The sequence below is a fragment of the Lagenorhynchus albirostris genome, chromosome 11, assembly GCF_949774975.1.
Source record: "Lagenorhynchus albirostris chromosome 11, mLagAlb1.1, whole genome shotgun sequence".
NCBI classification, from domain to species: Eukaryota; Metazoa; Chordata; class Mammalia; order Artiodactyla; family Delphinidae; genus Lagenorhynchus; species Lagenorhynchus albirostris.
In genome coordinates this window covers 58,082,658-58,109,625 of record NC_083105.1, presented here as the reverse complement: position 1 = coordinate 58,109,625, position 26,968 = coordinate 58,082,658, and the positions used below count along the sequence as shown (strand labels likewise).

The following is a 26,968-nucleotide window of genomic DNA, read 5'->3' as shown; positions in this document are numbered from 1 at the left end:
CCCAGCTCCCACACTTCCCATCCAGCCCCACATACGCCAAAGGAGAGGGTGCCCCAGGCCATCCCCTTAGCGTGGGGATACCCAGGCTGCCCCTTCGCTCTGCTCTCTGGCCCTGTCCTGACCCATCGCTGCTCCTGTCTCCTCGCAGACGTGGGCTCCGTGGAAGGCCTGGCCTATCATCGTGGCTGGGATACTCTCTACTGGACAAGCTACACGACATCCACCATCACCCGCCACACGGTGGACCAGACCCGCCCGGGAGCCTTCGAGCGTGAGACGGTCATCACCATGTCTGGAGACGACCACCCAAGGGCCTTTGTGCTGGATGAGTGCCAGAAGTGAGCTGCGGGCCCAGGGCATGGGGACAGTGGGCCACAGGGTGGCAGGAACTGCCCCTAGGCAGACCAGGAAAGGGGATGCAGGAGCAGGAGAGGCTGGCTCTAACCTGAGCTCAGCCACTTCCTTGCTGTGTGACCTTAGACCAGCTGCGTGACCTCTCTGAGCTTTGGTTTCCTCATCTGTAATATGAGGACAATAGCATTTCAGGTGCCTCATCAAGGGGAGGATGAGAGAGCTGTGGAGGACCCTCTGACTTGGTGATTAATTGATTCATCAGAGAGCCATGTTCAAGGCACATAGTAGGTCCTCTGTCCTTCTGGGTCTCCAAGCTTCAAGCAAAGGTTGTTCACTGAACACCTGTTGTATGGAAGCCTTGAGCTGGGCGCATTCAAGCCACCTAGCTGGGGAGAGAAATCACTGGTGGGAAACTGCTGACGGCACAGGGCTGGATGTGATGACCGAGAGGCAGCACGGGGGCGGTGGGTTGGCACAGGGCCTGGAATTGCAAAGGCCAGGGAAGGGCAGCCCGGATAAGAGCTTTGAGCAAGCGCCAGAGGAGGGAGGGCTCCAGGCAGGGAAGGACTTCAAGGGGCCTCAGCCACGCCCAGCCCAGTTGAGGTGCTGGGGCTGGGGGTGCGGGGGGTGCCGGGGGGTTGGTGGGGGACAGGCTTGAGGAAGCCCAGGAGGCTGGGCTAAGATTGCCAAGGGAGAATTTGGGAGGACACCCCCCGGCATGGTACACACCCCCAGCCTCCACCCACTCTGCTCTCCTGCAGGGGCAGCCCCCGGCCCCATCACGTGGGCCTCTAGTGAGCCCCCAGCCTCACCTTAGGACTGCTGGCCCACATTCTAGCAAAACTTTGTTCCCCTGGATTTAGCAGCGCTTGGAATGTTTTCCCAAAGCTTTACTAGGAAACTAAGGAACAAACAAAAGCCAAAAGCAGCTACTTAGAAACAGTGAGTGCACCAAACCTAGATTCCTTACCCTGATGTAACTCACGCCTGGCCCAAAGCCGGCCTGCCTGACACCGCCAGCCAGCTCGAGGGTCCTTCCTGCCTCAGTCCTGTCCCGCACGTACGCGGCTCACGACCGGAGATCCCGTCTTCCCCGCCGTGACCCTCGGCGGCTTCACCTGCCTGGGGCTGGCCCCCCGGGCCCGTCCCTCGTGAGCCTGGAGCCTCCATGGGGGGGCCGTGCTCTGGGCCCCCCGGCCTGCCTCTCACGTTTGATTCAGAGCCCACTAATTTCCTTCGCTCTGAGCTCCGGGGACTCGGTCCTTCACTCAGCAAATGGGTTTTGAGAGCCAGCGACGTGCTGAGGATCCGATGGGGAGCAGGGTTGTGTCAGCCCTTTGCCGGCATATTTGATTCTTGCCCTCACGAGGCTGCAGGGAGCTCCACGAGTGTGTGACGAGGACCTGACCCGGGCTGGAAGTCAGGGAACGTATTCTCAAGGGGCAATGCATGAGCCAGGTCTGCGAGACGACAGGGTGAACTGAAGCCGGGCGGGGCACGGGAGAAAGAGCCGAACCGTCTGGGACAGGCCCTCCCTTGGCCAGAAGGAGCGAGCGCTTTGGAGGAACGGGAGGGAGCCAGTGCGGAGGGGGCAGCGGCCTCCCCCAGCCCGGTTAGAAAGTCACCGCAACCCTGGGTGCTGACTGCCTGCCCCTCAGGAGAGCCTCCGCACCATTCCCCATGGCCCTTTCCCGGGGAGTGGTTTTACCAAACTTGGGATCCACAGTGACAGCACGGATTGTTCTGCCACGTGTAGCAGTTTATAACGATAGGAGGAAAGCCACTTCCCAGCACAGAGTGTGCTGTACCTGAGGGTGTGGGTGGCCCTGATGGGGAGGAAGATGGCTCTAGCAGCTGCCTCGGGACACCCGTTTTCTCTTGTGGAGGCCAGAGGGAGATGCCTCCGTCCGCGCCCATCCTGATTCCAGGAGCCACCAGAACCCCGCCCCTTCCCCGATGAGGCCTTTAAAACCAGGGCTTTATCCTCATGGGCTCAGGAGCGGCCAGCACCTCCCTAATGGGAGGGAAGCATCCTTTTCCTACCTGAGCACAGTGGCAGGATGGAGAGACGGGGGAGGGGGAGTGTTCAAAAGAGTGAGACCTGGAGAGGTTTGAGGAGATAAGTCCAGCAGCTCTGCGAGGCAGCTCTGTAGCCAGAACAGCAGAAGGATGAGGGACACAGGGGCCTGGGGGTTGGGAGGCAGAGGGCAGGTCCTGTGAGGGAACTGAAAAGCGGATCTGGCTTTGGTGTAGCTCAATGCTTTCCAAAGTCCAGGGTGCATGAGGGTGGCCTGGGGAGCGCTGGCAAGTCTGGTTCCCTGGCCTCACCCTACCCTAACTGCACGTGAATCTCCAGGACAAAGACCCAGGAATCGCCATCCAATGCAGGTGGTCTGAGGACCACACTGTCACACCGGTGTAGTGCTTGACCAGCCCGGGGGTCTTCCACACCCACCTCTGGGGCCTCGCCACCACCCCCACCCGAGAAGCACGGCATGGCTGGGCGTTCCCACCACCTCCTTCACTGAAAGGAAGCCGAGGCTCAGAGAGGCCAAGAGGGATGCTTAGGTCAGAGCTAGTAAGGGGCAAAGCTGAGGCTCAGATCCCTAATATGCAAAGGCCTTAAATTACGGAGAAGGCGACTCTTGGGAACTTGATGGTAGAATCCATGCGTCCCCAGGACCTAGGATACACTAGACACTCAACGGTTTCCTGAATGCCAGGAGAAGAGAGAAATGAAGGAAAAAGTAATAGAAAATCCTCACATAGAACACACAGCTGTCGTTTAATCCTCAGACCCCTCTATGGGGCAGGCAGTAGTAGTATTCCTATTTCATAGAGTGGGAAACTGAGGCACACAGGGGTTAAGTAACTTGCTAATGTTCCTAGATGGTCAGTGCTGGAGCCGGGATTGGAACCCCAGAGGCTGACTCACTTGGCTACGCTGTCTCAGTAAACGCAGGTGGCCATTTCACAGACACTGAGAAGCACTGGTGCACGTGCGCGCACGCACGCGCGCGCGCGCACACACACACACACACACACACACACACACACACACACACACACACACACACACACACACACACACACACACACATGCAAGCTGTCTGTGTGGCAGCCCTTCCCAGGCACTGGGGCTGTGTTGGCCTTGGTGGCTCTGAGGTTGCCTGTGGTGCAACCTCAGGTGTCTAGCTGACACTCTGGCCGACCCCCGGGTCTGGCTGTCTGCACGCCCGGGCCTGGTCCCTCCATGGCGGACTCCCTGGCTTTGAGTCCTGATCTCCGTGGCCCTCTCTCCCCCTAGCCTGATGTTCTGGACCAATTGGAACGAGCAGCACCCCAGCATCATGCGGGCAGCCCTGTCAGGAGCCAACGTCCTGACTCTCATCGAGAAGGACATCCGCACCCCCAATGGCCTGGCCATCGACCACCGGGCCGAGAAGCTCTACTTCTCCGACGCCACCCTAGACAAGATCGAGCGGTGCGAGTATGACGGCTCCCATCGCTATGTGAGTCTCCGGGGCAGGCGGGACGGGCGGCACGAGGGAGCTGACGCTGGGGTACTGCTGGTCAGCCAGGGAGGAGATTGCCCAGGCGCGGAGCAGGAGAAAGGGAGGCCACCTGACATGGTGGGAAGAGCCAGGGGGACAGTGGGGAGTCCCCGTCAGACCCTGACCTTGCCACTTCGCCATCCTCAGCCTTCCAGGCTTGGTTTCCTCAGCAGTTAAATGAGGAAGGTGGTCACAGGTCTCTGCAAATCCTGCCCCTTCTGCGACTGTGTCTAAGGAGCCGGGCCCCTGGTCCCCGGAGCCAGCTGCAGGGGGTGGAGGTGGGGGCGAGAGTGATCCCTTTGACGGGCTGATGCTGTCTCCCCAGGTGATCCTGAAGTCAGAGCCCGTCCACCCCTTCGGGTTGGCTGTGTACGGGGAGCACATCTTCTGGACCGACTGGGTGCGGCGGGCCGTGCAGCGGGCCAACAAGTACGTGGGCAGTGACATGAAGCTGCTGCGCGTGGACATCCCCCAGCAGCCCATGGGCATCATCGCCGTGGCCAATGATACCAACAGCTGTGAGTGGGGCCGCTGCCACCAGCCTTGCTCTCCTGCCCCCTGTGCCAGCATGTACGCACACACGCGCGCGCACACACGCACACACACGCACACACACACACACGCGCACACGCACACACACGCGCACACGCACACGCGCACACGCACGCGCACACGCACACACGCAAACACACGCACACACGCGCACACGCGCACACGCACACACGCGCACACACGCGCACACGCGCACACACACGCACACACGCACACGCGCACACACACGCGCACACGCGCGGCGCGTGCGCGCGCGCACACACACAACTGGTCTGATTCACATCTTTGGACACCCCCAGCACACGCTCTAGCCATTCCTCCCACTCAGAACCACACCTACCCGCCAGAACCTGATCTCACACCCATCCCAGGCGCTGCCTACTCCACCCTCTGTGTGCACGAGCACAGACACGGTCCCACACTGGCTTGACGACCAAGGGTCCCACACACAGATCTGCAGCTGTCCTGGCCTCTCACACGCTCCTCACACGTGCCCCGGGGTGCCCACCCCTACACACACGACCTTAGGCTTGACTCTCCCCAGAGTACGGCTCAGAGCCCCAGTCACCCCACCTAAGAGCACACACATCCTCAACCTCAGGCTCACCCAAACGCTCCCACCCGGCCTTCCCACGGCAGCCCCCGCCCCAGCCGTGAGCCACCGTGTCACAGGTGGTGCCAGGAAGCTCAGCGAAGCTGTTGGGGTGGGGGGCGTTCTGCATGTGCACAGCAGAGGACGCGCTTAGCCCACTGTCCTCCATCCCCTGCCTCAGGCGAACTCTCCCCTTGTCGCATCAACAACGGGGGCTGCCAGGACCTGTGTCTGCTCACTCACCAAGGCCATGTCAACTGCTCCTGCCGAGGGGGCCGCATCCTCCAGGACGACCTCAGCTGCCAGGGTGAGAGGGGGAGGAGGGAGGAGGGCACTGACGGGGGGCCCTGGGCGTAGATGGGGACCGTCTCCTCCCAGACTCTCCAGCAGCCCAGCCCCACAAAGCCTTTCGTCATGGTGTGACGGGATGGCCTCAGTTCCTGGGGGGAGAGGCGTACGGGCACTCAGAGCCCCAGGGCCCCACTCAGGAAGCTCCCCCACCTTCCTCCCCAGCGGTGAATTCCTCGTGCCGAGCTCAAGACGAGTTCGAGTGTGCCAATGGCGAGTGCATCAACTTCAGCCTGACGTGCGACGGCGTCTCCCACTGCAAGGACAAGTCTGACGAGAAGCCGTCCTACTGCAGTAAGGAGCCTCCTCCAGCCCCAGAGCCCCCGCCCGCGCCCCCAGGCCCCACCTCCTGAGTCACCAGCCTCAGGCCTCAGCAGGGCGGGGCGTGGGAGTGCGAGGAGCAGAAGCCGCCCCCCGCAACCCCGACCAGAGAAGGAGTCGAGCCCATGCTGGCCCGTTGCAAAGCCTCAAGTTTGTCAAGGGAGCAAACGCAGGACGTCTCATCAGAGGCAGCCCCTGCCCTGTAGCTGCTGCTGACTGTGGCCTGCTCCCCGCTCTGCAGATACACGCCGCTGCAAGAAGACTTTCCGCCAGTGCAACAATGGGCGCTGTGTGTCCAACATGCTGTGGTGCAACGGAGCAGACGACTGTGGGGACGGTTCTGATGAGATTCCCTGCAACAGTGAGTGCGACCCGTGCCGGGCCTCGGACCGCCCCCAAGCCTGCCCCCCCCCTTGCTGATCTTTGGTCCCCAGGCCTCAGGGAGTCTGGTTCAGGGCACTATATGATGGGGCTGGACAGGCACTTTGGGCCGGGAGCCCTGGCCTGGGCCTGCCTGGCCCCCCCAGGGAGGACCCCGCCTGATGGCACGGGGTGGGTGCTCTTCTAGAGACGGCCTGCGGCGTGGGCGAATTCCGCTGCCGGGACGGCACCTGCATTGGGAACTCCAGTCGCTGCAACCAGTTTGTGGACTGTGAGGATGCCTCGGACGAGATGAACTGCAGTGAGTGATGCCCCTTTCCTGGGTGCCTCCTCGGGTGCCCTGCCCTCCTGCCCGGGCTCCTCTGCCTTCCCTCTGGCCCACGTGGCAGCCTCAGTCCCCTCCCAGTCTGCCCCAGGCCTGGCTCCCTGAGACTCAGGGAGGGGCAGGGAGTGGAAAGTGTGGGCAGAGCACCACCCCCCACCCCCCACCGAACAACAGGGTTCAACTTTCTAAACGCTTGAAGGCTCCGTACGGGCCAGCAGCTCTAAGGGAGGGTGTTTGGAGGGAACCTGGTGTCACCCCTCATCCTCGCCTTCGCCAGGCGCCACCGACTGCAGCAGCTACTTCCGCCTGGGGGTGAAGGGCGTGCGCTTCCAGCCCTGTGAGCGGACCTCCCTCTGCTACGCCGCCCAGCTGGGTGTGCGACGGCGCGAACGACTGCGGGGACTACAGCGACGAGCGCGACTGCCCAGGTCCGACCAGGGGGCAGGTGTGCGGTGGGCCGCGGACCCCCGAGGCGGCTGCGCCTTCATGCCTCCCTCGCCCCCAGGTGTGAAGCGCCCCAGGTGCCCCCTGAACTACTTCGCCTGCCCTAGTGGGCGCTGCATCCCCATGAGCTGGACGTGTGACAAGGAGGACGACTGTGAACATGGCGAGGACGAGACCCACTGCAGTGAGTGACCGCAAGCACCCGCTCACCTGAGCTAGGCACCCAGAGGACCTGTGGGGTTGGGGCTTCGCCTTAGCCACTGAGACCCTGTCCAGGCCCCACCTCTTGGTTCCTTCGCAGGAAATGCCCTCCTTTGAGAAGGGCATCCAGGGCTTCACCCCGTGCCCCCAACCCAGACCCTCAGGCTCTGAGATGGGGGCCGTCTCTCCAGCCCCTGCTGAGCCCCCCACAGAGGGTGCCATGGGGGTGTCTCTCCTCCATCCTCTGGCATCTACCTGCCGACTGAGTGACCCGCCCTCTCTCCCCCATCTAACTGTGGCTTCCGACTGCCCCAGACAAGTTCTGCTCAGAGGCCCAGTTTGAGTGCCAGAACCATCGCTGCATCTCCAAGCAGTGGCTGTGTGACGGCAGCGATGACTGCGGGGACGGCTCGGACGAGGCCGCTCACTGTGGTGAGAGGGGCCTGGGGTCTGGCTGGGGAGGTGGCCCCGGGAAGGCAGGGCCCCCCACGCACCCCACCAGGGACAGCACAGAAGTGGGCACGTCATCCCAGCTGCCTGGCCCTGCTCCTTCCACTCTTGAGTCTCTCAGTGGCTCCCTGTTCCCTCCACAGAAGGCAAGACGTGCGGCCCCAGCTCCTTCTCCTGCCCGAGGCACCCACGTGTGCGTCCCCGAGCGCTGGCTCTGTGACGGTGACAAGGACTGTGCTGACGGCGCTGACGAGAGCGTCACAGCCGGCTGCTGTGAGTGGTGGGGCCGTGGTCTCACTTTGCAGAGGGGAGACCGAGGTCCAGGGGAGGAAGTGTTTCCGCGGGGGTCACTCAGGCGGTCAGTGGCAGAGCCCTGTCTACAGCCCAGGTGTCGACGCCCCGTCCAGCGCTCTGCCCATTCTACCACTCAGACCACAGGAAGGTTGTGGGGAGACAGTCAGCAGCCGGGCGGGCGGGGGCTGAGGGGCCGTGTCCGCCTGTGTCCGCAGTGTACAACAGCACCTGTGAGGACCGCGAGTTCATGTGTCAGAACCGCCAGTGCATCCCCAAGCACTTCATGTGCGACCACGACCGGGACTGCGCCGACGGCTCGGACGAGTCCCCCGAGTGTGGTGAGCCCGGGGCCGCGGTGGGAGGGGCCCCGCCCTCCACGCACGGGCCGCCAGCCTCACCTGCCCCCTCCCACCGCAGAGTACCCGACCTGCGGCCCCAGCGAGTTCCGCTGCGCCAACGGGCGCTGCCTGAGCTCCCGCCAGTGGGAGTGCGATGGTGAAAACGACTGCCACGACCAGAGCGACGAGGCGCCCAAGAACCCGCACTGCACCAGCCCAGGTGGGCCCCGCGCCCGGCTCCCTCCCCACGCTTGGCCCGGCCCCGTCCCCCAGACGGCCCAGGGCCCGGCTGACCCGCCACCTCCGTCCCCCCAGAGCACAAGTGCAACGCCTCCTCGCAGTTCCTGTGCAGCAGCGGGCGCTGCGTGGCCGAGGCGCTGCTTTGCGACGGGCAGGACGACTGCGGCGATGGCTCGGACGAGCGCGGCTGCCACGTCAACGAGTGCCTCAGCCGCAAGCTCAGCGGCTGCAGCCAGGACTGCGAGGACCTCAAGATCGGCTTCAAGGTGCGCTGTGCCCCGGGTGGGAGCCTGGCTGGGACTCCTTCCTCCATCCCTCATTCATTTATTCATCGGTTCATCCGTCCAACGAGGGCTAACTCAGCTCCTATTCTGCCAGGCAGTGTTCTAGGCACTGGGGACCCAGCATTGAGTACAACAGACATCTCTGCTTAGTTGGTTCTGCATCTGTTCGGGAGGTAGAGCCAGCAGGCTTTGCTGGCAGATGAGGTCAGGGGCACGAGAGAAGGAGGGGCACGCAGATGTCAAACAGGCGCCAGATGCGCAGGCCTGCAGTCCAAGGGGGAGGCCAGACAGGAGAGAGAGGCTGGGAGCTGTCACCATAGAGACGGCATTTAAGTCATGAGTCTGGATGAGATCCCGAAGCGGGCCAGTGTAGACGAACACGAGGGTGGTCCGAGGCCGGAGCCCTGTGCTCAGCCACGCTGAGGGCAGTGAGGTGAGGGGGGAGCGGCAGCGGAGCCTGGGCAGGGGCAGCCGAGCCTGGGCAGGGGCAGCCTTGGGGGCCGGAGAGCAGCCAGGCGAAGAAGGTGCTGGAGGAAGAGGTGATGGGCTGTCGGATGAGGCTCGCGGGTCACGTGAGAGGAGGCCTGAGCCTCGGCCTCGGGACGCAGAGTCGTGGCAGTCACTGGGGACTCACGCCAGTGGGTGGGGTGGGGGTGAGAGCCAGACGGCTGGCGTGGGCCAGCTCAGTGCCGGTGTGCTGCCTGCTTCCCTTGGTGAGGCACAGCCAGCCACCCAGGGTGGAGGGTGCTTCTGACCCTCGGTCTCGAGGTGAGAGGCCTGCAGCTCCTGGGGCGGCCCAGACCCCTGCCCGTGCCCACCCCAGGCTCCCTGTGCCCACAGTGCCGCTGCCGCCCCGGCTTCCGCCTGAAGGACGACGGCCGGACGTGCGCTGACGTGGACGAGTGCAGCACCACCTTCCCCTGCAGCCAGCGCTGCATCAACACCCACGGCAGCTACAAGTGTCTGTGCGTGGAGGGCTACGCCCCCCGCGGCGGCGACCCCCACAGCTGCAAAGCTGTGACTGGTGAGACGGGGGCTTGGAGGGTGTGCCGTTGGCCCTGGCAGGCAGCCCGGGGCTGGGGTGGGCGGGCTGGAACGGCAGGGCTGAAGGCAGGCTGGGGACGGGGGTGCTAGAATGAGCCGCCCTCCTGTGCCTCCAGACGAGGAGCCGTTTCTGATCTTCGCCAACCGGTACTACCTGCGTAAGCTCAACCTGGATGGCTCCAACTACACGCTGCTTAAGCAGGTGCCAGACCCGCCCTCCTCACCCCGCTGCCTCCCCAGACCCACAGCTACGTCCCTCACCCAGTACAGCCCCCCGTTCTCCGCACTCGGGCCCATGGCCATCCCCCCACTGACCTCTCCCGCCGTCCACGTCCTGACTCTTCGGTCACCCCTCTGCTCACCCCCCAAACCAAGGGCCTCAACAACGCTGTCGCCTTGGACTTTGACTACCGAGAGCAGATGATTTACTGGACAGACGTGACAACGCAGGGCAGCATGATCCGAAGGATGCACCTTAACGGGAGCAACGTCCAGGTGAGGCCGGGCGCAGAGTCAGCCCGTGCCCCCGCCCAGGGGCCCCTCTCTGCTTCAAGGCCATCTCCCCTTCTTCCCACCCACCCCACTGAATTATTCCTTTTCCCCGCTCCACACTGAGTCACCGCAGGACTCTGCCTGTCCTTACTCCTCTCTCCCCTAAGCCCAGCGAGCGAGGTCTAGGAGATTCCTGTCTCTCTTTCCCTAATTAGCTGTAAGTTCCCCTTCTGTCTGACCTCCCTTAAACCTGTGCTCCCAGGCACTGTGGGGCTTGGGTTGTGGTCTCTCTCATCCAGAGACCCCTATCCTCGAGCCTGGGCTGACACCATGCCCGGGGCTGGGCCTTTTCCATCCACTGTGCTCCTAGAGCGGCTGAGGGTCCTGCCCCAACTCACCCAGGGCCCTTCCTCCCTGCCCCTGCCCGCAGGTGCTGCACAGGACGGGCCTCAGCAATCCCGACGGGCTGGCTGTGGATTGGGTCGGCGGCAACCTATACTGGTGTGACAAAGGCCGGGACACCATCGAAGTGTCCAAGCTCAACGGGGCCTATCGCACGGTGTTGGTCAGCTCTGGCCTCCGTGAGCCCAGGGCTCTGGTGGTGGACGTGCAGAATGGGTACGTGGGCGAGGAGGGTTGGGGGAGCCTCTGAAGGCAGCTGGTACACTCGGGCGTCCAGGCCCAGCCTCCCTGCAGGCTCCTGGTGGGACTGGTTGCTGGATATCTCAGGGCTGACTGCTCACCCACCTGACAGGTACCTGTACTGGACAGACTGGGGGGACCACTCACTGATCGGCCGGATCGGCATGGATGGGTCTGGCCGCAGTGTCATCGTGGACACCAAGATCACGTGGCCCAATGGCCTGACCCTGGACTACGTCACCGAGCGCATCTACTGGGCCGACGCCCGTGAGGACTACATTGAGTTTGCCAGCCTGGATGGCTCCAATCGTCACGTCGGTCAGTGTGCCCGTGAGGCTGCCCAGGCACAGCAGACCTAGTGGGGATGGGGGTTCTGAAGCTGCAGGGGATCAGGCCTTTGGGGCAAGAGTAGGCTTAAAAGCCAGAGGGCATGGTCTGAGGACACCACCCACCGGGGGTCTGGGGCTTCAGAGCACCCCAGGGTATGCCCCCTGGATCCGCCCAGGCATGAGGAAACCACCAGCTCCCTCGGGAAGGAGAGAGAGCGGCACCTTCCCACGCACAGTTTCAGATGACAGGCCCTGAGGAAGGTGGGAGCAGAAGGGCTGGGGCTGGCGTACCCAGGACGCCCCCACTCCCTCCCAGGGAACCGTAGAGTGTATTTGGGCAGGAACCTGTTGTCAGACAGGCCAGGAGTTGCGTTTCAGCTCTGCCACTTACCAGCTGTGCGGCCAGGGGCTGGAGCTGGGCTAGTGCCCACCTCACAGGGCTGCTGTGGGGTTAAGGGCCCAGTAGGGAAGGCGCCCAGTACTACTCGGTGCTGACCGGCCGCCCGGCCTGTCCCCCGGCCCCCTGCCGCCCTCAGTGCTGAGCCAGGACATACCGCACATCTTCGCCCTGACCCTGTTCGAGGACTACGTCTACTGGACCGACTGGGAGACAAAGTCCATCAACAGAGCCCACAAGACCACGGGCACCAACAAGACGCTTCTCATCAGCACACTGCACCGGCCCATGGACCTGCACGTCTTCCACGCCCTGCGCCAGCCTGACGGTAAGCGGCCGAGGACCGAGAGCCGACCCCGCTGAGCCAGGCACGAGGGGCCCCTGCGGTGGGACGGGGCCCCACTGTCTCAGCAGGGCTGCCAGGCCACCCCTCCCCCAGCGCTGACCAAGCAGCGCCTGCAGACACCAGGAGATTCGGAGGCCTGTAGACAGGCTACGTTCTGGCTCTCAGGAGCTACAGCCCAGCTGGGGTCCAGCCCTAGAACCTTGTAGCAGCGAGGCCCTGAGGCCGTCCAGTAGAGCAGGTCTGGGTGGAGACCACCAAGGCCAGACCCCGAAGGCAGGCAGGCCAGAGCTGAGGGGGAGAGCACAGGGGAGGCAGCGTGTGGGGTTCGGGTCCAGCCTGATCCTGGGACCTCAGCAGAGTCCTCTCCTATCTCTGGCTTCAGCTCCCTCCTGAAAGAGCAGGGTCTGGACCCATCCCACCTCTGCCCGGGATAGATGGGCCAGGCAGCCTTTGGAAGACCAGAAAACGTGTTACCAGTGAGCACTGCCCTCGCCTCGCCAGAGGCCGGCGGCCCAGGGAGCAGTGGTCCATACACTGGGCCAGTCCGCCACCCTCTAACCACGTTTCCTCCGGCAGTGCCCAACCACCCCTGCAAGGTCAACAATGGCGGCTGCAGCAACCTTTGCCTGCTGTCCCCCGGGGGCGGCCACAAGTGTGCCTGTCCCACCAACTTCTACCTGGGCGGCGATGGGCGCAACTGTGTGTCCAACTGCACAGCCAGCCAGGTGAGGTTCTTCCCCGGACCCCGCTCCCCATACCTCGTTCCGCGATCTCCCACACCACTACCTGCACTCCTCCTGGGACCCCAGCACCCGCCCTACTGTCCTCACACATCTGGTTTTCCCACGCTAACACCCCCGCATTTCTTGCCTACCTCTTGTCTCCCCACAGCAATACTTTTACACCCGTCACCTCACACAAACACCCCACCCCCTAACCCTGACTCCCCCCGCCGACCTCCACACAGATGCCCCCTCGCCTGGCCTTCCTGCGCTCACCACACCCCAACCTCCCATCCAGCTCAACCTCCCCCCAAGATACCTGACCCCCCTGCTTCTTTGAGACATCCCGGCCCCTGGAAAGAAAGCCTCCCGAGGTCCCCAGACCCCCACCAACCCCTCTCGCCCCCACCTGCCCTCCAGTTTGTGTGCAAGAACGACAAGTGCATCCCCTTCTGGTGGAAGTGTGACACGGAGGACGACTGCGGGGACCACTCGGACGAGCCCCCGGACTGTCGTGAGTGCCCGGGTGGGGTGGCAAGAGGGTCCTGCGTCAGGGCCGCCCGACTCCCGAGGCCCCGAGTGGCCCGCCCCCCGGCCCTGCTGACGCTGAGCCTCCCCTCCCGGCAGCCGAGTTCAAGTGCCGCCCAGGACAGTTCCAGTGCTCGACGGGCATCTGCACGAACCCGGCCTTCATCTGTGACGGGGACAACGACTGCCAAGACAACAGTGACGAGGCCAACTGCGGTAAAGGGCCGCCCTCCCGCCCCGCCTTGTCCTCCCCGGGATTTGGGGGTTTGGTAACTGCGCTCCCAGGGCAAGGAGGCCCAGCCCACAGCGGCCACCTCTCCAGGCTGGACTCCTGCTTCTCCAGCCCTGGGCCTGCGCTCTCCCCCCCGAGGGAGTGGGCCCCCGCCCCTCCCGAATCCTGCACCCACCGTTAGTTACCCTCCCCTCCTGCCACCCCCACAGACATCCACGTCTGCTTGCCCAGTCAGTTCAAGTGCACCAACACCAACCGCTGTATTCCCGGCATCTTCCGCTGCAATGGGCAGGACAACTGCGGAGACGGGGAGGACGAGAGGGACTGCCGTGAGTGCCCCGGGTGGAGGTAGGGAGGGGGGTGGTGGAAAACGGGCACGGAAACACGATTCACATTGAAATCTAGCCCCCGCTTCTTCTAGGGGTCGTGCTGCTCTCAAGTAATGTTACTAGATGAGCAACATGAATTATATGGGGTGTGACTTGGTTTGCTCGTAAAATCGTCATGCACGTCGTAGAGATGTGCGGATCCAGAAGACAAAATCACCAAAGTGGAAGATGATTTTCCTTCCTCCCAAGAAATTGCCGGCAGGACCAGGACAAGGCCAGGGCTTGGGAGAGGGAGAAAATGGGGATCTTGAACTGTGCAGGGCAGGTGGAATGGGCAGGTCCTCATTCTCTCCCCAACCCCGCAGCCGAGGTGACCTGTGCCCCCAACCAGTTCCAGTGCTCCATCACCAAGCGCTGCATCCCCCGCGTCTGGGTCTGTGACCGGGACAACGACTGTGTGGACGGCAGTGACGAGCCCGCCAACTGCAGTGAGTCTCCCGGAGCCCACCCTCCCTCCGCAGTGCCTGCTGCTCCCACCACCCCCACGGGTGACCCCCCTCGGTGGCCGCTCCCACCCAGACCGCACCCTCCCAGTGCATTCCTGAAAGGAGCCTCCCCCTCATCGCTGGGCCACCCCTTGCAGCCCAGATGACCTGTGGAGTGGACGAATTCCGCTGCAAGGACTCGGGCCGCTGTATCCCGGCGCGCTGGAAGTGTGATGGAGAGGACGACTGCGGGGACGGCTCGGATGAGCCCAAAGAAGAGTGTGGTGAGCTTCCCCAGCCCTGCTCCAGGGAAAGGCACCTGACGGGGAGGGCTGGGGCTGCCTGCCGCCTGGGTCCCACTCCTGTCTAATTCCCGTCCCCACTCCTGCCAGCACCTCATCGGCACACACCTGGCCACCCTATGGGATCTGTCGATCCCCTCCCCAGAGCAGCTCCATCCTTTCGTGTCCCTCCTGCCCCAGAAGTCCCCACAGACTCCACATCTCAGAACGCAGCCTGGACTCCCACTGCTGACCTTTTTGTCAGGCTGGAATGCCCACTCTCCAGCTCCTGGCCATCCTGACCACACCTTCCGGGGCCCTGACGTCTGCCCCCCACTCTGTCCCTGACTGCCCCTCAATCTTGCCTCTTCTAGACGAGCGTACCTGTGAGCCCTACCAGTTCCGCTGCAAGAACAACCGCTGTGTGCCGGGCCGCTGGCAGTGCGATTACGACAATGATTGTGGCGACAACTCCGATGAGGAGAGCTGCAGTATGTCCCCTACCCCGTCCCCCCCGGCCCAGCAGGTGTCCTCCCCCAGGAGACCTCCCCGCTCAGTGCCCCTGCCCCACTGCCACCAGGCTGCACTAGAGCAGGTGGCTGCTTCCCAGGGCTGGGGTTCAGGAGCTCCCTCCCGCCTCACCCCACCCCACCCCGCTCCATGTTGTGTATTTGAGTTTGTGCCATTTCACCTCATCTCATGTTTCTCTCCATTTTCACACTGTCCTCTTGGGGTTGCAGAGGTAGGTGTCTCTGATGTGCCCGTGCTCCTACCACATCCCCCTGCTGCTGCCCCAGAGCCCACCTGTCCCTGTGCTGTGCCAGCCCATCCTCCTTTACTGGCCTCTCCCTAAACCCTGGTGCTTGTCTTAGTGGTCTTGCCCCTCCCTTGCCCTCCCCACACACAGTCTGTCCTGAGGGCAGGGCCGGGGACCCGTGCCCTCTCTCATGTGTCTGCCCCAGACGGGTAAGTGTGAGTGCCCTCTGGGCCTGACCGGTCCTATGAGGGCAGCCAGTTGGCTCGCCCAGGATTAGTTGAGCATCTTGGTCATTATGCCAGTCAACTGTGGTCTTCAGGGACTCAGGGACGGGTGATATTGCTCTGCAAGGGCTGGAGATGCTCTCGAGGGCTGAGTCCGTATGCCCACCCTTCTGGGGCCTGTCTCTCCCCTGTCCTTCCCAGCCCCTCGGCCCTGCTCTGAGAGTGAGTTCTCCTGTGCCAATGGCCGATGCATCGCTGGGCGCTGGAAATGTGATGGGGATCATGACTGTGCAGATGGCTCAGACGAGGTGGGCAGGGAGACCAGAAGGAGGGAGGGATGGCCTTAGAAGAGTCAGGGCAGGCCTGCAGGGGTGCCCAGGTCTGACCAGGATGCTGCTCCTGTGCCCACAGAAAGACTGTACCCCCCGCTGTGACATGGACCAGTTCCAGTGCAAGAGTGGTCACTGCATCCCCCTGCGCTGGCGCTGTGATGCAGATGCTGACTGCATGGACGGCAGTGACGAGGAAGCCTGCGGCACTGGCGGTGAGCCCCTCCGGCTCGGCTCCCCAGCCCTCCCACCCGACCGCCACCCCGCAGTAGCACTTAATCAGGAGCCAGTTGGGTTGAAATCCAGCAGAAACCTGTGGGCTGTGTCCACCCAGGCCCCATCCCACAAGTTCCAACACAGCAGTCAGCTGCCCTGAGAAGTAAAGTCCCTGCTCACTTTCCTTTCCTGGGGCAGTGGGCGGGCCGGGTGAGAGAAGGTTGGCGCTTGGAGCAGTGAGGGCAGATATCCTAGCTCTGCGCTGGTGGGCTAAGGACAGGGATTGGAACCTAGGTCTCCTGACTCCCAGCTGAGTGTACCTGCCATTGAACTACAGTAGGCCCCGGAGCCCTGCCACACCACCAGAGAAAGAGGGCTCTCTGGACTCCTGTGGACACTTCCCCAAAAATGCCTCTTCTCCCCTAAATACCAGAGGAGGCAGTTCTGCCCAGCTTACCCGGCTGGTAGAAAATTAGGAAACTCGGGTTCGATCTGGTGGTACCACCGCTTTCCCCGTGTTCCCTCTAGGTCTCTGCCCCTGGAGGGAGGGGTCTGGGCAAGACCCGGCCGCCAGCAGCCTGGGGCTCAGGGCTCATTCTTTACTCTTTGCTCCCCCTGACACCCAGTGCGGACCTGTCCCCTGGACGAGTTCCAGTGCAACAACACCCTGTGCAAGCCGCTAGCGTGGAAGTGCGACGGCGAGGACGACTGCGGAGACAACTCAGACGAGAACCCAGAGGAGTGCGGTGAGGCTCCTGGGTGGGGGCGCGGCTTCGGCCGGGGCGGGGCTCCCAGACGGGGGCGGGGCTTCTGTCGGGGCGTGGGCGGGGTTCTGACGCACCCTGGTGGCCCTCGGCCCGCCCCCGCCCCCCCTCCCAGGCTGATTCTGACTTGTCTCCTCTCGCTGCTGCAGCCAGGTTCGTGTGCCCTCCAAACCGGCCCTTCCGTTGCAAGAACGACCGCGTCTGCCTGTGGATCGGGCGCCAGTGCGACGGCACGGACAACTGCGGGGATGGGACTGATGAGGAGGACTGTGGTGAGCAGGGGGCCAGTAAGGGGGAGCCTGGGCCGCCTAGAGTGGGGGTGCTGCAGGCAGTGGGGCTGGGCCAGGTGGGCTCATCATCTGTTGAGCCGATTCACCGGGAAAGGGGAGGATCCACTGCCGGGAGCCTGGAGGCCCTGTCTTGTTGGGAAAGAAGCCCCTGAGGAAGGTGTTGAGGTGGAGACTGAGAATCTGGATGTTTAACCAGCTGCCCCTGAAGCTTGACAGCCAGGCTTGGGACCCCCTCTACCCGTGACTGACTGGGGGTTCCAGTGGGAAGAGGGGGCAGGGTGGTAAATACCCAGGACCTCAAGCCCCGCCCTTCCCCAGAGCCGCCCACAGCCCAGACCCCCCACTGCAAAGACAAGAAGGAGTTTCTGTGCCGGAACCAGCACTGCCTCTCCTCCTCGCTGCGCTGCAACATGTTCGATGACTGCGGGGACGGCTCTGACGAGGAGGGCTGCAGCATCGGTGAGACCCGGCGTGCTGGGGCGGGGTTTGGCCGGGAGGGGCTGAGAGCCGAAGCCCAGGCCTAGACTGTCTGTCTTTGCAGACCCCAAGCTGACCAGCTGCGCCGCCAACGCCAGCATCTGCGGGGATGAGGCACGCTGCGTGCGCACCGAGAAAGCCGCGTACTGTGCCTGCCGCTCTGGCTTCCACACGGTGCCAGGCCAGCCTGGATGCCAGGGTAGGAAGGTGGGGCCCAGCGGGGAGGGCAGAAGCCCCAGACGCAAGACTTTCCATGACCCTCCTGTGTAACCCCCAGACATCAACGAATGCCTGCGCTTCGGCACCTGCTCACAGCTCTGCAACAACACCAAGGGCGGCCACCTGTGCAGCTGCGCGCGCAACTTCATGAAGACGCACAACACCTGCAAGGCGGAAGGTGGGAGCTGGGAGGGGACGGAGAGAGGGGGCGGGGCTTACAATGCCAGGATAAGAAACGGGACCTGGAACGCTGTGTTTTCCCCCAAGCACCCTTGCCCAAGCTTGAAATTCCAGACCCTCAGTACAGCTTTCTGCACTCCGTCCTGGCAGCCATGCAGGGGCCCGAGGTCCTGGGGCTGAGGAAGTTTGGGGGCAGAGCACGCAGGCGGCATCACCACACAGAGCCAAGTGTACCCCACTTGCATATTCCCATTATGCTTTTTTCATGTTTATTGAGGTATAATTGACAAAATTGTAAGGTATTTAATGTGTGCAAGGCGATGATTTGATGTACATACGCCTTGTGAAAGGACTCCCCCTGCATCGAGTTAACACATCCATCAGTTCACGTATTTACTTTTTTTTTTTTTTTGGTGAGAACATGTAAGTTCTACACCCACATATGCTTTGACACACACCTGCACCTTCCTCACGCCTGTATACAAACACACCCCACATCCGTGTATGCACACCCAGGCACACACACACACACACTGTGCACACACAACCCCACCACACGTGCCCAAGTGCACGCAGATGCCCACGCACACCTGCCCCCCTCCGTGGCCATGCTCACCCCCACATGTGTGTGCACCCGCAAGCAGATCTCAGTGTGGAGCAGGGACCGTGGTGATGCTAGCAGAGGCCACGAGGAGGCAGAAGTCCATGAGGCTGGAGGAGGAGGGTCAGCAGGTTACACTAGATCACCTCAGGAGAGGAGAGGAGGGGCGGGGAGGGGAGTTCCAGGGGCTGAGGCTGGAGTCCTCAAGCCTGGCTCTGGGGCAGGATGACAGAGGCTTCTGACTGGGTCAGATGGTTTGACTAGGAGAAGAGACATTGTTAGTGTGAAAGGCGCGCTGGGCTGGGTGGGGAGCACGTTGCGGCGGCTCCTTCCAGCACCGGGCCCAACAGCCCCCAGCCCCACCTTTCACCCCCACCAACATCTGGTCTCTTGTCCCTCCAGGCTCTGAGTATCAGGTCCTGTACATCGCTGATGACAACGAGATCCGAAGCCTGTTCCCCAGTCACCCCCATTCGGCTTATGAGCAGGCCTTCCAGGGTGACGAGAGTGTCCGCATCGATGCCATGGATGTCCATGTCAAGGCTGGCCGCGTCTACTGGACCAATTGGCACACGGGCACCATCTCCTACCGCAGCCTGCCACCTGCTGCGCCTCCCACCACTTCCAATCGCCACCGGCGACAGATTGACCGGGGTGTCACCCACCTTAATGTGAGCACCCAGCCTGGGGTGGGACCTACATGGAGGCACGGGCTGGGTGGGAAGACTCCAAAAAGCAGACTGTTCAGAGCAGAGTTTGCAGAGGACAGAGGAAGGGCCAAAGGGTGAGACTGGCATGCAGGGCAGACTCCGGATTACGTCATGAGGCGCGGACAGCAGGTAGACAGAGCAGTACCATTGTCAGTAGGTGTTTCTGCCACATGGCAGCCCGAGGCTACAGGGCACAGGGGGCACCTGGCCAGCAGCATCAGAGCCACGTTCAGTTCCTGATCGTCACAGCCAGCCCACTAGCTAACCTATTCCATCTTACTAACCTATTTCGTCTCTTTGGGCTTTACTCTGTTCCTCAATAAATCAGGGTCGCGATATCTAGCAGGGACAGGCTGACCGGGTGTCAGGGAGCTGGACAATGGGCAGGAAGACAAAAGGTGGAAGCCTCTGAAACTGTAACCCCCTCATCCAGATTTCAGGGCTCAAGATGCCAAGGGGCATCGCCATCGACTGGGTTGCCGGGAACGTGTATTGGACCGACTCGGGCCGAGATGTGATTGAAGTGGCGCAGATGAAGGGCGAGAACCGCAAGACGCTCATCTCCGGCATGATTGACGAGCCCCACGCCATCGTGGTGGACCCGCTGAGGGGGTGGGCAGGGGTCCTGGGGGGAGGCATCTGGGCTGGGGCTAGGAAGCCCCTGGGTTGCAGGTGGGTGCCCAGCATCCCCCGGCTTGTCCTTCCTCTCCCAGACCAGTCTGAGGTCAGAGTCCTCCGCAGGCCCCTGGGTCTTCCAGGCTGCGCCCAGCCCTGGCCCTCCCTGACGCTGCCTGGGGTCCTGCTGGCCTGCTCAGGTGGGGCCTGACCTCCACCTGGCTGGCTGTCATGGGCAGCCAGCTTCTGGGCTTCTCCTCTGCTCCAGGGGGCAGCTCTGCCTACGTAGACGACTCTGGAGCAGCACAGTGTGGTTTTAGAGTAAAAGATCTTTAACCTGGTCAGGAAGTTGACTCCCCCCACTTCTCTCTGGAGGAGGTGGACAAGAACACCCTCCTCTCTGTGTACCCAGCAGTCTCTGTGCCCTGTGCCCACCTTGAGTGGCCTCCTGTGGGAGCCCAGGTCCTAGCCACACTCACTCCTTCTCCCTCCCCAGCACCATGTACTGGTCAGACTGGGGGAACCACCCCAAGATTGAAACAGCAGCCATGGATGGGACCCTTCGGGAGACACTGGTACAGGACAACATCCAGTGGCCCACAGGTCCGTGCAGAAGTGGGCAGGGGATGTGGGAGGGGTAGGCTCGCTGAGCCTGGGGCCACACAAAAGGTAGGGGAAGAGGCTTGGGCTGGGATGGGACAGATGGGTTGTGGAGGCTTTTCCCAGAAGAGGTGATTGGGAGTGATCATGGGAACAGGGTGGAACTGTCCCAAACATGGAGACAGTCCTGCTTGCTCCCCCAGCCTGGGGCAGGGGGCCTGGGCCCTCACAGTGCTCTCTGCTCCCCCAGGCCTGGCCGTGGATTACCACAATGAACGTCTGTACTGGGCGGATGCCAAGCTCTCAGTCATCGGCAGCATCCGGCTCAACGGCACTGACCCCATCGTGGCTGCTGACAGCAAACGAGGTCAGAGTCCACCAGCAGCCTCGGGCCCTTGTCCTCCCCTCTGAGCCCAAGGCCTCACCTAGCACCTACCATCCTTCTCAGCCTGGCCCTCAACAATCTTGCAGTGCGTTTCAGGCCCCTCCCAACCAGACACCCCCTGCACCAGTCCTGCAGGCCTGAGGCTCACCCTGACCCTCTGGGCCACTTTTCCATTCATTCATTCTACCAATGAGTTTTGAGCTGCGTGGAGGCAATATGGGTAATAATAGGAACTCAGCCAATGTGAGAAGAGGGAGCAGAAGTTGACCCTGACCCCAGACGTCTAGGGCTGATGGGACCTTTTGCCAGTAGTGGCCACAGCAGGAGGAACAGGTTGAGGAGAGTTTGCTTTGGGATGTTTGAGTTAGAGGTACCTGGGAGCCTTGGGGCCCACTGTCCTGGAGAGTGTGACCAGGGCCTGAGTCCCCTCTGACCCCTCCGCAGGCCTCAGTCACCCCTTCAGCATCGATGTCTTTGAGGATTACATCTATGGCGTCACCTACATCAATAATCGTGTCTTCAAGATCCATAAGTTCGGACATAGCCCGTTGATCAACCTGACGGGGGGCCTGAGCCACGCCTCGGATGTGGTCCTGTACCACCAGCACAAGCAGCCTGAAGGTGAGTGGAGACGGAGAGCCCAGGCTGGGGCAGGGAAGGCCAGGGGGTGCCGAGTCTCCAAGCTACAGCCTCAGGTCCTGGTGGGCAGGGGAGGTTCTGGGTCCACAGGGCTCAGCATCCTCCCACCCCTGCCCTCACCTGCAGTGACCAACCCTTGTGACCGCAAGAAGTGCGAGTGGCTCTGCCTACTGAGCCCCAGTGGGCCTGTCTGCACCTGTCCCAATGGGAAGAGACTAGACAATGGCACCTGTGTGGCCGTGCCCTCGCCAACACCCCCGCCGGACGGTATGCTCACGCCCCTCTCCGGTCCCCGGTCCCGTGCTCCAGAGCCCTCCTCCCTACAGCCCCTGAATTCCCCTCACCACCCCCCGGCTCTCCACCCCCCGCCGTGATCCTTCCTGCAGCTCCTCGGCCCGGAACCTGTAACCTGCAGTGCTTCAATGGTGGCAGCTGCTTCCTCAATGCACGGAGCCAGCCCAAGTGCCGCTGCCAGCCCCGCTACACGGGCGACAAGTGTGAGCTGGACCAGTGCTGGGAGCACTGTCGCAACGGGGGCACGTGTGCTGCCTCCCCTTCCGGTATGGCCTTCAGTTCTCCTGCCGGGACTCCTCCCGGCCCCTGGGCCCCCAGCCCCTCCAGCAAGCCGCCTGCGCTCAGACAAATCCCCAGCCCCTGCCCGGCCTTACTTCACCCCTGCCCCCAGCCCCGTGTTGCTTTCCTCTGCCGTCTGTCCTCCGCCCAGGCCCTCCCAGCCCTGTTCCCCTGCAGCAGGGCAGGGCGGCTCAGTGGGCCACAGCCCCGCTCACACATCCTCTCCCGCCAGGCATGCCCACGTGCCGGTGCCCCACAGGCTTCACGGGCCCCAAATGCACCCAGCAGGTGTGTGCGGGGTACTGTGCCAACAACAGCACCTGCACCGTCAACCAGGGCAACCAGCCCCAGTGCCGATGCCTGCCTGGCTTCCTGGGCGACCGCTGCCAGTACCGTGAGTGAGCCGTCCCTGGGCCCTGGGGCAGGGCACGGTGGAGCTGGGGGTCTGAGAGCGTAGGTTGATGTCACAGGTGCAAGTTCTCTGGAGAGAGGCCGTTTGCGGCCCAGCCAGGCCCAAGTTGCCAGTGCTCCCCTGTGGAGGGGTCAGCACACTCCCCACCGAGGTAGTGAGCCCTCTGGCATCGGGATTATTCAGCAAAAGCAGTGCCCTGTCAGGATGCTCCGGGACATCTTTGTATCCTGGAGCCTGTGACGTGGGGGCAGCCAGGGGCTCAGGAGTAGGCGGGAGGCACCCAAAAGGCCTGGGGGACCCCTCAGGCGGGCAGCTGCCCCCCACAACCTCTGGGGGACCCTCCTGAGGGTGGCGTTCGAGGCACCTCCTCTCCCATCCCCCAAACCACAGGGCAGTGCTCTGGCTACTGTGAGAACTTCGGCACGTGCCAGATGGCTGCTGACGGCTCCCGGCAGTGCCGCTGCACCGCCTACTTCGAGGGGCCCAGGTGTGAGGTGAACAAGTGTAGCCGCTGTCTCGACGGGGCCTGCGTGGTCAACAAGCAGAGCGGGGATGTCACCTGCAAGTGAGTGGGGCCCCGCCCTGTCCCACCCGCGGCCCACTCCTCCCAGCCCCGCCCCGCCCCGCCCCTTCCCCAGCATCTCAGACGCCCTCCGTCAGCCCTGCCCAGCCTCTCACTCCTTCCTGCAGCTGCTCCGATGGCCGGGTGGCCCCCAGCTGTCTGACCTGCGTTGGCCACTGCAGCAATGGCGGTTCCTGCACCATGAACAGCAAAATGATGCCCGAGTGCCAGTGAGTTGGGCCTGTGCCTCACTGAGGCCTAGATTATCCCTCCCTCCCCCGAGTCTGAGCCGGACCAGCAGAATCCTGCGGTCCCTCCCAGTTTCCCCGTCAGCCACGGTTGTGGACGACATGCCCCCTCAGCTCCGCCCCTCCCGTCTGCAGGTGTCCACCCCACATGGCGGGACCCCGGTGTGAGGAGCACGTGGTCGGCCAAGAGCAGCCTGGACGTAGGTGGCAGCGGTTGGGGAGGCAGGGCTGCCGGGACCTGGGACAGAGGGCTTTGTGCCTCCCAGGCCTTTCAGACTGAGCTTCCCACCTCCTCCCCTCTAGATATGGCCTCCATCCTAATCCCTTTGCTCTTGCTGCTGCTGCTGCTTCTGGTAGCAGGAGTGGTGTTCTGGTACAAGCGGCGAGTCCGAGGGTGAGTTATGGGGGGTCTGGAAAATGGTGGCCATGATTTTACCACCCTAGAGCCATATCCCCCTAGAATCCCTGCCCCCAACCTCCTTCTTCCTCCCAGGGCTAAGGGCTTCCAGCATCAGCGGATGACCAACGGGGCCATGAACGTGGAGATTGGGAACCCCACGTATAAGATGTACGAAGGCGGGGAGCCTGATGATGTAGGGGGCCTACTGGATGCCGACTTCGCCCTGGACCCTGACAAGGTGGGCTGGGAGGACAGAGGAGGAGGCTTCCAGGACAGGGACAAAGGGCTGTGGGTGGGGTGACCAAGGGTATTGGGCTGGATGATGGAATGGAGGTGGGGATGGGGTACCCGGGCCACAGAGCCCAGCCCCTGAGCCCCACCTGACCGCTCTGTCGCCTTGCAGCCCACCAACTTCACCAACCCCGTGTACGCCACACTCTATATGGGTGGTCATGGCAGCCGCCACTCCTTGGCCAGCACGGATGAGAAGCGAGAACTCCTGGGCCGGGGCCCTGAGGATGAGATAGGGGACCCCTTGGCATAGGATCCTGCACCATCGGACTTCTGCAGAGAGCCTCCTGCCCCCTGCCAGAGAGGTCCTTCAAGGAGCCCCCATCCTACCCCGCCAACCCCTCCCCAGCCCTGCTGGGATGTATAAATGTAAAAATGAAGGAATTACTTTTTATATGTGAGTGAGCAAGCGAGCAAGCGGGCACAGTATTATTTCTTTCCGTTCTCCTTCCTGCCTGCTCCTCAGCACCCCGCCCAATGCTGCCTTCCGGGAGGGGGCGCAGGAAGGGGGCCCCTGCAACTTACCGGTATAAGGGGGCCCTGCCTCCCACCTTCCCACCAAAAACGCAGCCCCACTGGGAGAGCTGGTGGTGCTGCCTCCCCCTCCCTGTACAAGACACTTCGTCAAGGCTCTCCCCCCTCATCGCCCCCACCCCTCCCAGCTCCCTGAGGGTTGACTCTGGGATTCTGGGGCGGGTGAGTCCTTTGCTGCCCTTGTCTGGAAGACTTGGCTCCGGCTGAGGTAGGAAGGAAAGGATGGAGTTTTTTAGTTCTTCTTGGGGGAGGCCATCCCATGCCCCAGCCCCTACTCTAGGGGCACCACTGAGATGGCCACACTCAGTATCCCTACCAGACAGGCCCTCCCCCTCCCCAGTGCCCCCACTGTGGCTCCCAGGGCTGGAGACTTTCTTTGGTAAACACTCCCCCAGGCTCCCCTCCCCTGGGGATGAGGAGGAAGTGGGGCACACCAAGGAAGGGCAAGCGGGCAGCCCCGTTTTGGGGATATGAACGTTTTAATAATTTTTGCTGAATTCCTTTACAACTAAATAACACAGATATTGTTATAAATAAAACTGTAAAAAAAGAAAAAGAAAAAGAAAAAAAGCCGTTTGTGTCTACCTGAGTGTGAGACTCTGGGAGCTGGCCTGTGCTTTCATGCTCCAGCCACCAGAGGAAGCCATGCTCTGTGCTGGAGGGAGGCTTGCGCATCGGGTCTTCAGTGCCCTTCTGGAGCTCCATCCGCCTTCATTGGGCTGTGGCAGGGAAGTGGGTGGCACTGGACTTGACCAGAAAGACCTGCTTCTCCTGGCTGTGTGAACTTGAACCAGTGACTTCACCTCTCTGGATCATGTGTTCTGTCTGGCTCTAGGACACTAACTCCAAGATCTGTTTCTCTGTATTGTCACTTTTATGGGACAACACTGCCACCCCTACCCAAAATTATCTCCCACAGTGAGAAATCCCACAATAAGAAATGAACACACGGGTTTTGAACGGCTTTCTAATCCTTCAGGGTGGTCCCATACAGCTCTCTCTAAGTTTGCTCTTGAAGCACCGACATCTCACACTTCATGGAGGGTAATTAATCAGATGCCAAGAGTCAGAACCCTGGATTCAGGAGGAGGAGGGCCCCGGAAGCTAAAGCTGGGAAGACCAGTTTTCCAGGCCCCACGGTCCACCAACAGACACATCTCACATCCCAGGGGTTGATAGGAAAGGACTGCTACAACCAAAGGGGGTACCAGGCCTACTTCAGCCCCTGGTCAGAGAAGGGAACCTCTTGCAGAAGGTCACGCCGCTTTACATGGTCCAAGATTGAGAAAGGGTTAGAGCTCCGCTCTCCGCACAGTAGCAAATATGCTCAGAGATGGCAGCTTTAAACGTCTGAAGGACCCTTGCCAAGCCCAAGGGGGGAGCGCTGCCTTTCATTCCCCCTGCCTCCCTGGTTTAACCTTCTCAGTCTATTCCGCCTTTCCTGAGGAAGCTATGGGTCCAAGCACCTCTAGAAACAGGAGCCCTCCCCTTCCCTCTTAGTCCTGAGATGCCATCTCCAGCCTCAGCTTCCAAGCCAGTTCTGCTATCCTCCACTGCCTCCCGGGCTCCCTAGGGCCCCAGGGCAGAGCGATCCTGCTGGAGAAAGGGGGCGTCCTTGTTGATCGCTTAGAGGGAGGCTTGTGTCCTCATCTGTCCACCAGGTGGCGTACGCACTCCTGCAGCGCAGCTCATCCTCAAGCCCAGCACAGCCCCCTCCCCAGTACACTAATTATGCACCTCCAGGCGGACCCCAGCCCAGCCTCTCACTTCCTTCCCTTGGGCTATTCTGCCACACCCCCTCTACCCTCCTCCAGCCGGCTCCTCTCCCTCCCCCAGCGCCTGCCTACTACCCACCACCACCAGCCCCACCCCCTCACTCCCTCCTTCTGCCAGCCGCGCATCTGGCGCCCCCGGGGAGCCACTGATTCTCTGCCTGTCGCCTCAAGATCCTGGGCAGAACGAGAGGGGCCCCCAGCTGCGGCTTGGAACACACACCCCTCCAGTCAGCATCCTCCCTCTGCCCGCCAGGATGGCCAGGAGAGGGTCTACCAGGAGGCAGTCCTCAAAAACTCCTCACCTGCCAAGGATGGCAGAGAGACCTAAGACAGAGATGGAGAAGAGACAGGGGCAGAGGCAGAGGCTGATACAGACGGAATGAGAGACAGAGACACAGAGATGGAGACAGGGAGTGGTGTGTGTGTGTGTGTGTGTGTGTGTGTGTGTGTGTAGCTGGAGACAGAAAGCAGTGACCTGAGACTAGGAAAAGGAGGAGAGATGGGGTGGGTAGGACTCCAGAAAACCAGGACTCTAGTGAAGAGCTTCTGTCCTGGGTGCCCTGAGCCTGAGTGTGCCTAATTCCCCCACTGCCCACTACCATTACAGCAGCCCCTGTGCTTGGCCAGGCGCAGGATTCTGGATGGAGCCTCTTGGACTTGGG

At 62.3% G+C, this 26,968-nt stretch overlaps 1 protein-coding gene across 1 annotated transcript in view; it reads left to right on the top strand.

Moving 5' to 3' along the window:
* The window catches only part of LRP1 (LDL receptor related protein 1), a 79,492-nt gene extending 54,397 nt beyond the window's left edge, over positions 1 to 25,095 (top strand). Inside the window, 50 exon segments of the mRNA XM_060165816.1 lie at positions 149 to 338; positions 3,662 to 3,866; positions 4,234 to 4,426; positions 5,234 to 5,359; positions 5,566 to 5,694; positions 5,963 to 6,082; positions 6,290 to 6,403; positions 6,705 to 6,790; positions 6,792 to 6,855; positions 6,933 to 7,055; positions 7,388 to 7,504; positions 7,666 to 7,703; positions 7,705 to 7,795; positions 8,032 to 8,154; positions 8,234 to 8,374; positions 8,470 to 8,660; positions 9,519 to 9,702; positions 9,839 to 9,924; positions 10,098 to 10,217; positions 10,645 to 10,832; positions 10,969 to 11,174; positions 11,722 to 11,910; positions 12,505 to 12,653; positions 13,071 to 13,164; positions 13,278 to 13,394; positions 13,620 to 13,739; positions 14,105 to 14,227; positions 14,383 to 14,508; positions 14,880 to 14,996; positions 15,688 to 15,794; positions 15,898 to 16,030; positions 16,658 to 16,777; positions 16,945 to 17,067; positions 17,404 to 17,544; positions 17,627 to 17,761; positions 17,840 to 17,959; positions 18,965 to 19,233; positions 19,706 to 19,884; positions 20,384 to 20,490; positions 20,738 to 20,854; positions 21,317 to 21,493; positions 21,638 to 21,778; positions 21,898 to 22,071; positions 22,317 to 22,478; positions 22,887 to 23,061; positions 23,187 to 23,288; positions 23,442 to 23,506; positions 23,610 to 23,700; positions 23,800 to 23,944; positions 24,110 to 25,095. Coding sequence (XP_060021799.1) covers positions 149 to 338; positions 3,662 to 3,866; positions 4,234 to 4,426; positions 5,234 to 5,359; positions 5,566 to 5,694; positions 5,963 to 6,082; positions 6,290 to 6,403; positions 6,705 to 6,790; positions 6,792 to 6,855; positions 6,933 to 7,055; positions 7,388 to 7,504; positions 7,666 to 7,703; positions 7,705 to 7,795; positions 8,032 to 8,154; positions 8,234 to 8,374; positions 8,470 to 8,660; positions 9,519 to 9,702; positions 9,839 to 9,924; positions 10,098 to 10,217; positions 10,645 to 10,832; positions 10,969 to 11,174; positions 11,722 to 11,910; positions 12,505 to 12,653; positions 13,071 to 13,164; positions 13,278 to 13,394; positions 13,620 to 13,739; positions 14,105 to 14,227; positions 14,383 to 14,508; positions 14,880 to 14,996; positions 15,688 to 15,794; positions 15,898 to 16,030; positions 16,658 to 16,777; positions 16,945 to 17,067; positions 17,404 to 17,544; positions 17,627 to 17,761; positions 17,840 to 17,959; positions 18,965 to 19,233; positions 19,706 to 19,884; positions 20,384 to 20,490; positions 20,738 to 20,854; positions 21,317 to 21,493; positions 21,638 to 21,778; positions 21,898 to 22,071; positions 22,317 to 22,478; positions 22,887 to 23,061; positions 23,187 to 23,288; positions 23,442 to 23,506; positions 23,610 to 23,700; positions 23,800 to 23,944; positions 24,110 to 24,250 — 6,794 coding nt within the window. The 3' untranslated portion in view covers positions 24,251 to 25,095.
* The last annotated feature ends 1,873 nt before the right edge of the window (positions 25,096 to 26,968 follow it).